The following is a 17193-nucleotide window of genomic DNA, read 5'->3' on the forward strand; positions in this document are numbered from 1 at the left end:
AATAAGCCATCAAAGGCATTCTTCATTTCTTTTACAGTGTTTTTTATCTCTAGTATTTCTTTTTAGTTCTTTCTCAGGATTTCTGTTTCTCTGCTTATATTGCCCACTGTTCTTGCACGCTGTCTACTGTATCCATTAGAGTCCTTAGCATATTACTCATAGTTGTGTCAAATTCCAGTCTGATAATTCCAACATCCTACCATGTCTGGTTCTGATGTTTCAAACGGTGGGGTTTTTTTGCTTTTTAGTATGCCTTGTAATTTTTTCTTCATAACTGGACGTGACGTACCAGGTAAAAGCAACTGTGGTAAATTGGCCTTTGGTAACGTGGTGGTGAGGTAGGGGAAGGGGAAGTGTTCTGTAGTCCTATAGGATGAGGGTGATTAGGCTTCAGGCTTTTAGTGACCCTGTGCCTCTGGACTGTGAGCTTCACAAATGTTTCTCAGTTTTCTTTTCTCCCCCCACCTTAGGTGGGAGAGGATGGCTAGAGGGGCTGGATTTGGGTATTTCCCTTTCCCCATATCGAAGGCTCGAGTCAGTTAAAGTTGGGTATTTCCATTTTCCCACATTGGTTAGGCTCTCATAAAACCCCAGCAGATTAGGCTCCTGTTGACTAGTTTCTCCTGAGGGTAGACCTTGAGTGCTCTGGCATATTTCAAAATGGTTCTTTTCCCCCTCTCCCTGCCAGAAGCACAAGGGGATTTTCCCCCAGTATTCACTTTGGAAACTTGGTTGAGCTCCTGGAGGTAAATCTCACAATGCTGCAGGGGCCCACCTTTTCCCTACAGCCTTGCCAACACAGTGCACTGTCAATTTTGATATTTTTACCAATCTGATAGGTGAGAAATGGTATTTCAGTGTTTCTTTTATTATAAGTAAGGTTGAACATCTTTTCATTATTTAAGGGCTATTTTCATTTCTTCTTCTATCACTTATATGTTTATATATTTTGCTCATTTTTATATTAGATGAAATTACTTATTATTTGGAAATGAATGACAATAAAAGCATAGAATTTAAAAACTTGTGTGATTTAGGCCAAAGTGACACACAGGAGAAAATGTATAGTCCTAATTATATTTATTAGAAAACAATTAAGATTGCCAATAAATTAAATTAGCATTCTATGGAAGATACTACAAAAGAATGACAAAACCATCATTAAAAGTAGACTAAAGAACTTATTAAAGATAAAAAGCAGGAACTGATGAAATATAAAACTAATAAAACAAACCATAAAAAAGTAAAGGCCTGATTTACTGAAGATACTACCAAAAGAATGACAAAGAGAACTTTAAAAGTAAACTAAAGGTCTTATTAATGATGAAAGCAGAAAACTATGAAATATAAAACTTATAAAGCAAAACAAAGTCCTTTCAAAAAAGCCCTGAATAGGGCCGGCCCTGTGGCTTAGCGGTTAAGTGCATGCGCTCGGCTGCTGGCGGCCCGGGTTCGGATCCCGGGCGCGCACCGACGCACCGCTTCTCCGGCCATGCTGGGGTCGCATCCCACATACAGCAACTAGAAGGATGTGCAACTATGGCATACAACTATCTACTGGGGCTTTGGGGGGAAAAATAAATAAAATTATTAAAAAAAAAAAAGGCCTGAATAATAAAACCAAATGTGCTGACTTTTGGAAAAGATTAATACATGAATAAGTAGCTTTGAAAAAACTAGTAAAATAGCTTTAACTAGTCTCATCAAGGAAGAAGAGTAAAGACACAAATAACAATGTTAAGAACTGGAAAGGTGACATACCTATAGAATCAGAGGAGATTTTAAAATTATGTTTTTTATATATATATAGATAATTGGCAAGTAAATAAATGGGAAGTTTTCTAGGAAAGTGTAAATTATAAAAATTGATTTAAGAAAAAGAGATAACCTTAAATTAATCCCTAGAAAATTTTGAAAAAGTAATCAAAATTTACCCATTTAAAAAAAAATGGTGCCAAGGATGATGTTCTTCTGCCCAGGATATAGAAAGCTAGAAAGAGCTTTGGTCTCACTCTAATAACAAGAAAACATCTGATAATCTACAAAATCATAATTTTTCTTGAATTCATCAGAGAACAGAGGTTACAGGGAAAACAAATTGCCTGAAATCTAAGGAAAGACATGAGCCACCAAGGAAAGCTGGGACATAAGCCCTGGCTCACCTGTGGTCAGGCACAGAGAGAAGAGACAGGAAGAAGAGACACAGAGTGTCATACAAGCTGGTAGGAAGAATTCAGCTAAATTTTTTAGTGAATTGTTAAATGCCAAATGTGGGCTAACTTGAGAGTGCAGACACAAGGGGAGTTTGCACTCTCTTCTAGGCTCTTCCTCATGGACCTTCACCAAGCTGCTGCATGAAAGTCAAAACCCCATTAGAACTCTGGTAAGCTGCAGGATGGGGAGAGAAGGGCAGCAAACCCCCTTTCCTCCAGGGCAGAGGTGAAAACACATGAGGCTGGGGTAAGTGAAAAGAAAAAAACTTCTACCTCTGGGGGAGGGTCAGGAAACCATCCTGAGGCCAGGTCATTAGAGGAGACTAGTGCTGGAGAAAGGGTAGGACCACCAAGAAATCCCCCACCCCAAAGACCCAGGACCACAGGGCCTGCCTAAGACTGAGGCGGACCAGGACAACAGAGAAACCTCATGACCCCACCACCCAGCTAACGAGCACCAATAACAAGCAGCAGCAGTCTACTGCTGAGGGAGTGGGTGAACGTGAAGACCGCTTGCAGGCACACAGTGAAGGTCTAAAGCTGAGAGTGGAGGAGGGACATTGAGGAGAAACTCTCCAGCAACCCAGCCCTCACCCCAAGCACCAGTTAACGCAAGAGGAATTTGAAACCAGTAGTGCACTGACAGTAACCATAGTGACAACTAAACCCAAACTCAGCTCAAATCTTGGCTAGATTCACTCAACCTCCTACACTGAGAGGTGACTATAGGAGGAGGTGTGCCAGTTTCCAGACATGGCCTAAATACTCCTTATCTTAGTCTCTACTGTCCTATATCCAGTATCTGGTAGTCAATAAAAAATTACAAGATACAAAGAAGTGAGGGGAAAAAAGGTCCTGGACCCAGTGGTTTTATGAGTGAGTTCTACTAAATCTTTGAGGAACACAAAATTTTGCTGTCATTTAAGCTATTCAAGAGAATTAAAAACTAGGGAGGTGGGAAATAGAAGATCAACAGTAAAGAGAATTTCATGAGGTGGGACCCAGAACCCATGTCATATACACGAGTCGTTGACCATCATGCCCATTGGTGCAAACTCAGGCAGTCAAATTCTGCCCTGTCTTCATGCTTCTGCTCTGATTCAAAGTGGCCATAGAAGTATGGTCTCCTTTCAGTTTTCCAAGGGTCCATAAAGAAATTAAATCTCTTCTGGCTTATTTGTGGGTTAAGTTGGAAGCTGAGCTCTCTCTAGAACAGAATTTGTCTTCTTGTTTGGTCCACAGACATGACCCAATTTCCCCACCAAAATTTTATTTACAGAAACAGGCAGCCAGCCCACAAGCCAATTTTATTTTTTAAAACCTTGTTCAAAAACATGATTTATCTTGATTACTAAGTTTTTTGGCGCCCCCATAAGTTTTGCACTCTAGGCAAGTGCCTCACGGGCCTCACCCAGTTCTGGCCTTGCTCCGAGTCCTCTGTCCTAGAGGCTCACTAGGTTCATTCACTAGGCTAGTGTGAGTCTTGTGTGCCGGTCTAATATCACCTTACCTCACAATGCCACCCATTTTCTGAGAAGCTATTTGTCCTCTGCCAACCTAAGAATGCCTTCATCTAAATCTCCCTGAGTGAGTGAGGGGAAAAAGAGAAGTGGGGGGAAAGGTTCAAAAGCAAAGAAAACAAGAAAGAGAGGAGGAGGAAGTGGCCAGTGCTCAGTGAACCCGTATGTGTGAAAGGCTAATCCAAAATCGCTCACTAATCACCACCATGAAATCAGCCCCGGTGACATGGCTCGTTACGCATATGCTCACCTTCCTCACCTCCCACAGTGTCTCACTTCCTAAACCAAAGTGACCTTCTGAAATCCAGCCACTTTGCCTCAGTTCCTGGCCCCGTGCCCCTCCCATGCAACAGTGTCTACACACCATTAGCTTCCTTCCAAAGTCCCCATCTACTGCTCATCCTGAGCAACATGCTTTTCCTGTTTTCAAGAGAAGGGGATTGGCCCCTGTGCCTGGTAAAAAAACACTGGAGTGCCGAGGGCTGTTAGAAGTTCCAAGGCATTTATGCATTACACAGGCGAGTTTGAAAGAAGGGTGAGTTTCAGGGGCCTTTGACGTAGCAGGCAGAACAGTGCTTGGAACTCGGCTGCACTCAATGTTTAGAACAGCGCTCTTGGGTGGGTCGTGCTCAAAGGAACAGAGTGTTGAAAGAGTGATTATGTTTTAAGATAGTTTGGCTGCCAACCAAATAACATGTTACTACCTACTGCCAAGTCAGGCACTTTTGCTGAATGGTGAATTTTTAAGAATGATAATAATAAATAAATAAACTGGTTTAAAAGCAAGACCTCATTTCCTAGGTGGATCTCTTGTGGAGGGCATGGGAATCAGGGTAGAGGACTTTGGCTTGGCTTCCACTGGTCCCAGAATGTTTCTTTATAGAAGATGGGACCCTGCCCGGACTCATCCTGGAGTATCCATTTTCCCATCAGCCCCATGCTGTCTACGTGAACTTAGATGAATCATCTCTCTCTTGTAGTTTCTCTACCTTTAAATGGAGTCAATATTATTGGCTCTAACTCTCAGACTCACTGCTGGGTAAGGGATGGGCAAGGTGAATGAACAGGAAAGTTGGCCTGCATGCGAAGGCAGACCCAGAAGACAGAGCAGAGCCTAAGAAAGCCCAGCCAAAGGCCCAAAGGTCTCCTGAAGCTGACTCTTTAAGGTCGTTTTTTGGTGTTTGATTGGCTGTTTATTGGATTCTTTTGATTTTTCTCCAGCCCTGAAGATTTGGCCTGCTTTTCATTCTGTCATTACAACTGCTCTTCTGCTTGGGTCTCTGCCCCTTTGGGACTGATGAAGACCAGGGTGCCCTCTCTCAATGTTTGTGCTATCTCACCATCACTGAAGCAAGCACACATCTACTTTCATTTTCGCTATTCAAAAATGTTTCATGCTAGTGATTGTGGGAAGAGGGCACACCACAACACAATAACAGGGAAACCACAGTAATAAGAAATTCGTACAGCTACATGTGGCTGGTTTTAGTAATGCTTGGTAATTTTTGAGGCATCAAAGAGGAATAATGCTCACAGAGCAGTGATGCATGTGGTTCAGAACTGAAGCAGAGTCACAGAAAAAAAATTATAATTATTTAATAATAATAATAAACTCAAACATGCAAAAAAAACTTCTACATAAATCCTTCTCTAGTGTGTCTCAACTATCATGAAGAAGATACATGGTCCCCAGCAAAACCTCATCTTTCCTTATTGTTTTAGTCCTTTTCCCATCTACTCCCTTCATATATGCAGATTCTTCTATGCTTTCTCCTGGATGCCCCACATCACCCCAGATAAACTCCTCAAATTCTCTGAGGCCAGGAACTTGCTCTTTATTTTATATAAGTTTTAGGTAAAGTAACTAAGTCCTTTCATCTCCCTGTCACCTCTTGGATCTTTCCTATGCAATTTCGTAGCAAAACAAATAAACAAAAAACCACTACCAACAGCAAAAGACACTGCTCTGAATGAGAGGAGTCTCCTTAAACGGTATTGGAGGGGAAGAACCTGTCTGACAAACTATAAGACACTGGTTATCCTTTCTTGGAACTGGAGGAGGGGAAGTCTAGAGACACTTATTTGCTCATATAAATTCACGCAATCACAGGAAATAGGCCTAATCTGTCATAATGCCCAGTCAGATTCATTTTCCAGTTTTGGTTTAAAACAAAAAAGCCCAACCTTATGGGTGGGCAGTTCTCATCGAGAGTGCTCCCCTTCCTTACTCTAATACTTAATAGTAGCTCTGGGCTCTACCATTTACTTGTTCTTGGGACCAACTCCTGGTGCAGACCTTTCAGTTGGGAATTCTGGGTCTTTCCCAGCAGTAATGACAATAACAATAATGGTGAAGATGATTATAGTTAATTTTGATAGTGCACTTTCTATGCACCAAGTAAAGTGTAAACACTTAACACCGATTGTCTCCCCTGGTTTCTAAGTCCTAAAGGACTGTTTTAGTTATCTACTGCTTCCTAACAAATTGCCACAAAACTTTTCATCTCACAGTTTCTGTAGGTCAGGAATCTGGGCATGACATTGTTGGGTCCTTGGCTTTAAGGTCTCTCAATCAAGGTCTTCCTTGAGGTATAGTCATCTCGAGGTTCAACTGGGCAAGGATTCGATTCCAAGTTCACATGATCATTGGCAGGGTGCAGTTCCTCCCTGGCTGATGGACTAAGGGCCTCAGTTCTTCACTGAACATTGGCCAGAAGCTGCCCTCGGTAGCTTATCATGTGGGCCTCTCCAATATGGCAGCTTCCTTCTTTAACGGGTGTAAGCCATGAGGCCAATAGAGAGAGGCTGCTAGCAAGATAGAAGGCACAATCTTTTGTAACCTAATCATGGAAGTGATATCCCGGTACCTTTTCCATTGGTTAGAATCAAGTCACTATGTCCAGCCCACATTGATTACGTCCAGCCCACACTCAAGAGGACATGCATAGCAGGAGGCAAGGATCATCAGTGGTTGTCTTAGAAATCTGCTAACTTGAAGACCAACTGGGGAAGGAGGGAGAAAGGGTTGTTTTAAGATTGTAATGATAATATCAAGACTAGACGATGAAAGTAGTTCAGGGGAAGGATTGAAGTTAACAAAGGTAGAGGTTAGGAGGTGGAATAGGGAAGTGCCTTATATCATTTTTGATCCAGTGTCTCTCTCTCCCCTAGCCCATAACACGAAGGTAGAGCTGACTAGATGGTGGGTTTGAGGCTAAAAAGTGTACATGGAATTGCTAGGGCACTGCACAAAGAACTGCTTTTCCCACTGGGAAAAGGAAATGGAAATAATGGTAAAGGAGAGTAGGGTAGAGGAGTAGCGAAGAGGATCAAAGATAGTCTCTCTGGACAAAAGTGACCCAGAGTCCCTTGGGGCAGCAGACTTTTGCCAAAGCATCAAATAAAAAAGGAAAGAATCAGAACATGAACGAGATCTGGAACAGGATATCTGCAACTAAAGACAGTCGAGATGGAAGAAATAAATTCCAGACAGATAACAGAAGGCTGCTTCTGGAAAGAGTCTTTGAGGCAACACGACACAGAGCAATGGTGTCGGGGAGAGGACAGAGAGCATTTTTTTTAGCAGCATCTCCAAAACAAATTTCGTTTAATGTGTACTTTATGAGAGGAAAAAGATTGCAGGACTTCTCAGAGCCTTAGTATGTTAGTGCGATCATATAAGGTGCGTGTGAGGGAGAATGGGGATTGAATAGGCAGCGCTTCTCACAAGTGTTTATTTGTTTTGCATGGATATGGTAACATGGTACACTGTAGGGCATGCTCTTTTATCAAATGCCTGTGGCCTTTTCTGAGAGCAGAAAGGGTGGAATCTAGTTCAAATATTTCTAGTGAGCCAAGAATGGTGGCCAGTGGTTGAGCAATATGTAAAAAATGTTTATCAAATAACTATGTGTTAACCAGAAGTGACCCTAGGATCTCAACATTTGGGCCCCAACAATGGGAAAGATAAAAACCAGAATCAGACAGAAGTCACCACGTCATGACCTTATAGAACCGTCCCCAGGATTCCCCCCAAATTCCCCAAGCTCTGTCTCTTACGATCCTCCTCTCCAGCACTCTCCTCCCCCCTCTGCTGATGCTCATCTTCTTGTCAACAGAGAAGGATTCAGGGAGTTCACCCCATGGGCTTTGCTCTCGGAATTTTTCCAATTTCATAGTGTGAGGGCAATAAAGAGAGATTCACGAGAGAGACAAGACAAACATGTCAAGAGCCTTAAAAAACATCTTTTTAGTATGGAGAAAGAAGAAATCAGGAAGGGACTCCCTGCCAAACCACAAAGAAGATAGTTCATCAAGAAATCCTAATTTCTCTAGCATTCGTGGGGAATTACCCACTGTGGGCATTAAGAGACCAGTGCCCTTTTAATCAAAGGATGAGAGCTTTCCTCAAGTAACTGGGGTCAGCTGAGCATCCTATCCAGCTCAGAAGAGCAAGACAGCCATGGGAAGCCACCCTTCCTGCAGAACACATTGCTGTGTTTTTAGGTTAATCCTCCAAGGATATTACAGTTACTTTCAATGGTTAATGAATAGCTTCTAAGTGCCTGCTTCATTTAATTGTCCAAAGGCCAGTTGGTCCCAGAGTGTATAAAGCTGTGAGCGGGCTAATGAGAGCATTCTCTCCCAGCAAGGGAAGGAGAGGAGTGGCAGGGTCAGGGAACTGGGTACCAAAGGAGCAGGGATGCAGAACAGAAACAGTCTGGTTCTCTGTGCCCTTGCCCTCCTGATGGGCTTCCTGATGATCTGCCTGGGGGCCTTCTTCATTTCCTCAGGCTCAATATTCGACTGTCCTGGGAACCTGATCCTGCCTCTGGGGTTTGTGATCCTTCTGAGTGGAATTTTCTGGAGCACCTACCGCCAGGCGAGTGAAAGCAATAGGGTGTTCGGCCATGTGCTCAGACAACACCTTGCTCAGGGGGCCCTGCCCCTGGCCACAGTGGACAGGTATGTGCCGAGAAGCCAGAGCACTGAGGAGGGCTGAGATGGGGGCTGATCTCTGGAAAAGCTGAATGACTTCTAATTCCACTGTGGAGCGACTTACATGTCCCATGGGGCTGTATGTCTAGAACTGAAGCTTTACTGTTGGGGAATTACCCTGGGCTTAGTCATTAGGAAGAATGGTGTCACCTTTGGGGAAAACCATGAAGTAAGGGGAATTCATCTCAGAGAAGCACCCTCCCCACAACCTACCTAGTGAAAACACATCTAAGCCAACTTAAGAGGCCCAACTCTTAGGTTCTTTTGTTGTATCAGGGGAGCTGTCCTTAGAGGCAGGTGGCGGTGAGTTAGTCCCCATAACCTGGCTACCAGGTTATAAGGAAAGTAAGGCTCAGACCAAATTTTGCCATACAACAAATGAGCAAGCCAGCATAAAATCAGTCCTGCAACCTCTTCATGAGCTCAGGGAAGTCCCAGCTTACCATTCTGTCAGGTGTTCTGATTACACCTTGCATGAAAGGTTCATTTGAGGCAATAATATTCCAGTTAACCTTACCATCTCACACCCATTAGGAAGGCTATTATCAAAAAAAACAAAACAAGTGTTGGCATGGATGTGGAGAAATTGGAAACCTTTTTCATTGTTGGTGGAAATGTAAAATGGTGCAGCCATTGTGCAAAATGGTATGGAGATTCCCCAAAAAATTAAATATAGAATTAGTATTTGATCCAGCAATTCCATTTCAGGGTATATAGACAAAAGAATTGAATGCATGGTCTTTTGAACAAATATTGGTCTTGAATAAATATGAACACCAATGTTCATAGCAGCATTCTTCACAATAATCAAAAAGTGGAAACAAACCATATGTCTATCAGTGGATGAATGGATAAACAAAATGTGGTATATACAAACAATGGAATATTATTCAGCCTTAAAGAGGAAGGAAATTCTGTGCATGCCACAACATGAGTGAACCTTGAAGACATTATACTGAGTGAAATAAGCCAGACACAAAAACACAAATACTATATGATTACACTTATATGAGGTACCTAGAGCAGTCAAAATCATAGACAGAAAGTAGAACTGGTTACCAGGGGCTGGGAGGAGGGGAGAATGGGGAGTTATTGTTTAAAGACTTTCAATTTGGGAAGATGGAAAAGTTCTAGAGATGGATAATGGTGATGGTTGCACAACAATGTGAGTGTACTTAATGTCATTGAAGTGCACACTTAAAATGGCTAAAGTGGTAAATTTTATATTGTATATATTTTACCAAAGTAAAAAAATTTCAGTTAACCTTATAGTCAGTATTGGACAACCAGAAACCTCCTAATTCTTACCTGAACACAGGACCATTTAGGGATAAAACCTCAGGCATCATCCTTAAAGTGCAGGCTGCAAGACTCCATAAATTTTTGCCCTCTTCATCTATCTAAAATATAGAATTAGTATTTGATTCTCCAATACTCCATGTATCTTGGCTACTCCATGTATCTTGAATATAAGTAATTATACCCATAGTGGTTGATTTTTGATATTATTATGCTAATTAATAAGATACTAATTACAATAACCAAACCCATTTCCAATGTTTATTATACTAACTAGCAAGGTTTCTTGGTTTGATAAAAAATTAAGACAACAGATGTGATTGTAGAAGATGCTTCTAGAGTGGTGATTTTTTTTTTTTTTTTGGTATAAATGTTAGATGATTGCCTCTGGAGTGTGAATTTCTGGTAAGAGTAACTGATTACCTTTAGGATGTACCTTAAATTTACTTACACATGCACAACATTACACTGTCTGCTCTGAAATATTTTAAAGTAAATTATGGACATCACAACACCCCCATTTTACAGTTTCTTCCTGCTGCAGCTAATTAGACGCCCACGCCACTCAAAATGGCTAGTAAGTCAGTCAATAGAAAGTTATATTTCTCAGAAGCATTTGCATTCAAAATGGGTACCCAGGTTGAGGTATCAAAGCAAATCGTTCTGCAATGGGGGAATTCAGGGCACTGGGAATGTGAGTTGGCATGGGGAGGTAGGGATTGGGAGAGGTGGGAGAGGTATTTTGGGCAGATAGCAGTCATCCTGGAGCCTCTCAAATCAGTCCAGGGAACAGCTTACCTTTCTGTCTTCATATCTTTACACGTGTGCCCTGTAACACAGCCTTGGCTATTCTGAGTGAAGGCTGAGATTTATGCCATACAGTAGACAGCTCCTTCAGCTATTTGGCGTTGCGCCTGGTAACATTTGGAATGGATCTATGGCTGCAAATGACACTCCCTGTTCTGTTGTGGTTACACACCATAAACACTCCCTGTAGGCACTGGAAGGATTCGCTCTATAAATACACAGCTCAACTAAGCTCACCCTCTCTCTTCCTCACCTCCACCCACCCCCAATCCCATTCATGATGGAGAAGCCAGAAGGATTTAGCAATTAGCAACACTGGGCAAGATTACCATTGAGTACATCAGCTCTGGCGTGAATGGCTCCTTTAGCCATTGGCCTATTGGCGTGGAAAAGGCTGCACGTGAAATCTACATAAAGTCGTCAGTTGAAATAGTTTGAGAAACGAGTATGTTTTTTTGGAAACTAGCCGCTGAGACTTGAAAGAGTGATACGAAAGAGAGGAGCATCTGATACAGTTCAGGAATCTGCACGCAGCTGGTTTTCATTCATTATTTTGTTGGCTGTGAAGATCCCAGACAGTGCAAACGAGGAGAAGATGATGGGTGTGAATGGGGATAAGGATGTGAATGGACTAAATAACTGGGTAGAGAGACATTGCCCAGTTAAGACCCCCAAGACCCCTACCCCTGATAAGGATCTCACACTGAAAGTCCCTGGCTCCAATGAGTAAGAGACAGGCAATAGCTTGAACTAACCCACTGGGAAAAATATGACTATAGAGGCACACATCCCATGGTTGATCAAGAGGGTGTTGCTGGAAGAGTAGCACATTTTTAAAAAACTGGTGATGCCAGGGAAGAAGTACATCTGTTTCAAAATCAGTGTTTCTTAACAGTTTAACTTTGCACATTGTGATTTGAGAGAGGCAGACATATGCCTCTTTGGCATTAACCACTCAAATAACACATGTGTTGGCGGCATTTTGTCCCCTAGGCCAGATTTTTACCCTCCTGCTTATGAAGAGAGTCTTCATGCTGAAAAGCAAACCTGTCCTGCAGAGGGAGAGGCCTCGGACGTTCCTCCACCTCTGTACACAGAGATGGGCCTTGAATTTGAGGATGAAAATGATGCCCACCCAGAGGCTCCACCAGCCTACGAAAGGTCCGTGACAGACGGGGCGGCGGCAGCAACGCCATCGCAGGGTGCTGAGAGGCAAAGCCCGGAGTGCTAAAGCAGGGGAAGCTCTCCAGCACTCATGACACACCCTCATGGGATACAGCTGCTAATAATAAACACAGGCAAGGGACTGTGGGAGGAAAAGCCATATCAGTGACCCCGCATGAGAGAACGCTCGCTGAGGGGATGCTGTGTGTGACAGCAATGCAAGCCCACAGATGTGCTTGGCCTGCAAGTGCAGGGTGGGGGCCCTGGAAGGCTACAGTCAGCACCAAGCAAACGTTTCAAAGGATTCGCACTAATCCCAACCCAGGTGAGCCTTTGGACCACAGAAGTGTTGTCATGAGAGCTCTGCTCCAAAGAGGGGCTCTCTGTTCTCACTCAACTCCCCTCCCATCACCTCTGCCCCCAACAGGGAGGAATAGATGCTGCTCTATTCATGTGCCTTCAGGTCTATGTTACCTAATAATCACAAAGGGAAAGTACGCTGGAAATGAAGGGTCACTGTCATTTAATTTGAGGGTTGCTTAGTGTGTTGTTGGCTGGTTTCATAGTTATCTCCGATTACTGTACAACCAGAGTGACACAGTAATTTACATTGTGGGAGATTGGCCCTTGGAACCCCTACATATTAGTTTGTATTATCTTATTTTAATTATACGTATTTTATTTCTGTATGAAAGAGAAGTGACTGTAATATTTGCTTTCAAAATGGTTCAAACACAAAATTTTAAATAAGTACTTTTGTAACAGGATCATTGTACAAGCAGACATGACAAGATTTTTTAGAGACTCAAGCTAAATAGACAGAATACTTAAAAATTCATGATACACTGCATTCAGGAAAGAAAGAATTTGTCCTAGCCGTAGGTTGTATTAATATAGAATTTGACATAAATCTTGAAAAGTTTTAAAATATACATATATAGTACAATGAATCTCCCTATAAATCTGTAGAATTTGAAAGAAAGGAGACTATAATGTAGTACTTTGATCACTAACAGGAAATTCTTTGTGTTTCAAGATACAGATCCATGTATTTTTAGACTTGGGACATTTATTTTAAAACCCAGTGATTCCTCTTCAGCGTTACTATATTTTATCATATGTTTTAATACAGAGGACAAGTCAGGCGGCAGGGCGGTGGAAAGAGACGCAGCCTGATGCTTTTCAGCTTGGAAAACAACCTGCATCTCTCTGGCCTCAGTTTCATCCTCTATCAGTGAGGAATTTATGCTTCGATTAATACCTAACAGTTAAGAAGTGACTTTTATATGGAAAGCTCTGTGCTACAAACTTTTTGTACATTTTATTTAGCTCTCATTATATCCTTCAGAGATAGGTGCTATTGTTATTCCCATTTTACAGATGCATAAACTGAGACTTTGAGAAGTTAAGAAACTTTTCCAATAAAACACAGCTGTTTCCAGGAGGTGAAGAAGGGTCCATAGAGGGACGTGGGAGGATGTATTTACTTCAAACTTTTGTGCTAGGTTAACCTTGTCTTATTTCCCTCCACCCAGGGGGCAGTTTGGACTTCTCTCCCCCTTCAGAAAGTGGGCCTTAACAGGAGGTAGAGCCCCAGGGTGGCTGCAGTACCTTAAAGCCCTTGGAGAGGCAGCAGAGGCTGCTTTAGGGTTAACCAGCTGGCTTCCCTTTTAAAATATAAATAAGCCCCCCACATTTTCTGCCTAGGAGCGTGGCCCTCCTGTCATGGAATAGTTTCCTTTTTTCTGATCATTATACTGATGAGGAAAGATGGTTCCTAATGGTAAGCAGACAGCACCTGGTGAATGGGCACAGGCAGGGCTTTGGATAGTTGGAGGGAAGGATGAAGATCTTTCAAGGAGGAGAGGGCTGTCGAGATGGGATGGGGCCTCTGTGGCCTCCTCGTCCCCATTATTGCTGAGTGCACTAATGAAGCATGTCCTGACAAGTGCGCAGGAAGCCACATAAAGGGAAATCCTGGTCCCTTTCCATGAAGCTTGAATCTGGGCATCTGTGATTTGAATCCTTGACATCGAGGGCATAATGGCTATGAAGGTCACTCATAGTTGTTCAACAGGAAGCAATCATTTATTAGCAATGCAATTTATTATTCCTCTCATCATCCCTTTCTACCCCTCCACTGAGACGGTTATCCTGAAATTTCCCCTGGGGTCTGAGCACATTCACTGACCTGAACTGCTGTATCATTGGGCTTTCATCCAGTTTGCATTTGAAATAGATGGTTTTTCCAACTACTGGTAGTCATGTGAAACAAACGTTAATTTTGGTTTACATATGAACATTGTTTTAATCTCTCTACCACAATAAATTTTTTTTTTTTTAAAGATTTTATTTATTCACTTTTTTCCCCCCAAAGCCCCAGCAGATAGTTGTATGTCATAGGTTCACATCCTTCTAGTTGCTGTACGTGGGACTCAGCCTCGCGCTGGACGGAGAAGCGGTGCCTTGGGGCGCGCCCGGGATCCGAACCCGGGCCGCCAGCATCAGAGCGCGCGCACTTAACCGCTAAGCCACGGAGCTGGCCCTCTACCACAATAAATTTTGTACTTAAACATTCCATTTTTGTCACTGTGTTGTATCAGAAAAAGAATCAATAGGGGAACACAAGTCAAAGTTTTACCCTCCACAAAAAACTAACACAGCATCCAGATGAGCTAATCTTTTTACAAACCCAAACATTATTGAACACCAACTATTGATTCAGAACATAAGCCAGGTGCTTTTTGAAAAGAAGTGCTACTAGGAGGCACTTATTGCTTTTTTTTTTAACATATGTACTCTGAAGCAAGCATCAAGAACATGGGTATTACCCAAAATCTAAATTTGAGAGGCCCAGCAATTAAAACCCACTGGGCAAGTGAGACGAAAGTGTTCTGTTGTGGTTAATAGAGTTCCTTGGCCACACCTAGAGGATTCACTCAGGGGAAGTAGACATTGTATCCCTTCTTCCTCAAGTTTATGATAAAATTAATGGTGATGGATTGAGAACCATGATTCCGTAAATGGCAGGGAGGGAACTTAAACTACAAGAAAATGGAAAACAGGCAAACCTCCACTGCAGAGTCTTTGCTCATTCCCTCCTCTCCAATGTCACTGGTAGGCTCACATGTCGATAGGGAAGGGAAGTTCTCAGAGGTGATGGCTCTGCAGTATTTTAATCTTATGACATCCCTCTGAGTAGCCAGTTTAAGTACCCACCCTCAGCCCCAGAAGATGAGCATGACAAGGTCAGTTATAGAGTATATTATGCTGCATCTCTTGCATATCTAAGAGGTAGTGTGTATGTTTTTGACCCCTCCACTCAAAAATGCACAAGTGCTTTTACTGACAATCTTATTTATTCCTCAAGATTCTACTTAAACACATAGTCTATGGTGAGGTATCCCTCCAGGTCACCTATATTGCAGGGTACGTACTAGGTGCTAAAAGACATGGAAAGATGATAAAGATATGGGTTTATAAGGCATATCTTCACCATATTCTATAACATTTCATGACAACTTGGGCTGATTCACATACCAAGTGGGCTGTCAACTGCATGAGCCATTTGCACTGATAAGGACTCCAGCTGGTTGGAGTGGAGCAGGCATTCTGCCAAGCTCTCACGTCTTGGATAATCTCTTGGTGTTTGTAACTGTTGAAGGGCCAAAGACTTACCGGCAGTTACATCATTTCCAAAGATGTACGATTTCTCAGACCTTTCTCCACTCAAGAACGGAAATCTCCTCAAGGCAGGTGTCTGGGATTTCAGGGTCCACGCGTTTTGAGAGTACCCAGTAGATGATCGTGCAATAAAATGGAGTCATCTCTTACATCACTACCAGATCCTGCAGGTGCTTTTCAAATTCCCCACACCTGCCATGGCTGAGGGATATTACCACCAAAGTAAATCCTATGCCTTATGCTGACCCACTGGCCAATCAGAAGTCACCGCACCATTATCCCTGTCATTGCCTGAATTATCTGCAGAGAACACTGGCTCAGTGCAGCCAACTGCCAGACCAGTGTGCCGCCATGGGCCTGGTCATCAGTCTGAGGCTTCCCGGGCAGAAAGCCTTCATGTCATGTCCAACCCCGTCAGCCTGCAAGGTCATGCAACACTATTTGTCCTATGAACACTGTGGATGTATGCTACATCTTGGATCAGTAAGACTTGATAAATGATCTCATTTTAATAATGGCTGCCTACCCATTTTCAAGGTCAGCTAATAAACTCAAGAATCACAGATGAGGCAAAATAACTTTTTGTTCTAGGGGACTGGCTGACATCTGGCAGGATATTCAGCATCCTTGGTCCCCTCCCACTAAATGCCTCTCCGGCACATGTAGACACACGTTTCCAAAGACCCCCTGGGTGGGCCGTGATACCGCCCTGGTTGGGAACCGTTGCATTATATACACCGTTGCTTGCCACTGTTCTGGAGGTACATAGTGTAGTGAATGAACCCCTCAATATTAGCTCTCAAAAAAGAGTGTCCCTGACAGTGGCTATGTTCCATCCATAGTTTCTTCTATGATGGTCTCCGTAAAATTCTTGGACCTCTCCAGTCATTTACTCTTAAGCAAGACTGGTGGCTGAAGTTTCATCTTTAAGAACATAAATAACATTATGTGCAGAAGAGCGACTTCCTGTCTTGCACCTCTCCTAAGAATAAGGCAAGAGGACACGCACATACAGCTCAGCAAGAGAAGTTTGGATTTTATGAAAAGCAGAAGTAACACCTTGGCAACGTGAATTTGAGCAGGTTCCAGAGAGAGAGGCTGTGTCTTAGAGCTACTCCAGGACCTTCCCTTTGGCAACCTAGCTGAGAAAAACCTCTGTAAAAATAGGTGGCCGTGCAGCTGCTTCTTTCCGTATTAGACCCAAGTGTTTGCTCTGCCTGATATTTACAACCTGTGTCTGCTTCAACCCCACTCAACCAAGCCAACCTCCCACTAGAGCAAAGGAAGCCTCCTCTCCAGCCATCCAGGCATCCTACCTCTCAACTCCTAGTCTTTGTTCTTGCTACATTCACCCCTGGTGAGATTGTATCAATGGTTACAAGCCCCAAGAAACTCCACTCTTTGGGAAACCCCTCTAGTGCCTAGTGTCCTGCCATCTCTGAGTCAATCTCTCCGTGTATTCCCACAGCACATGTCTCTACTGTAACATTCATGCCTACATGATTCTT

The 17193-nt window shown here is 42.9% G+C and overlaps 1 protein-coding gene across 1 annotated transcript; it reads left to right on the top strand.

Annotated features, from left to right (window-relative positions):
- The first annotated feature begins 8426 nt into the window (after positions 1–8426).
- Positions 8427–12068, top strand: TMEM252 (transmembrane protein 252). Its single transcript, XM_004440673.3, has 2 exons — positions 8427–8698; positions 11831–12068. Exons 1-2 carry the CDS (start codon positions 8436–8438, stop codon positions 12066–12068), a joined length of 501 nt encoding a protein of 166 aa, XP_004440730.1. The 5' UTR covers positions 8427–8435.
- Positions 12069–17193: the final 5125 nt, after the last annotated feature.

Source organism: Ceratotherium simum, chromosome 20 (assembly GCF_057802395.1).
Source record: "Ceratotherium simum simum isolate JZ-2026a chromosome 20, ASM5780239v1, whole genome shotgun sequence".
In the NCBI taxonomy this organism is placed as follows: Eukaryota; Metazoa; Chordata; class Mammalia; order Perissodactyla; family Rhinocerotidae; genus Ceratotherium; species Ceratotherium simum.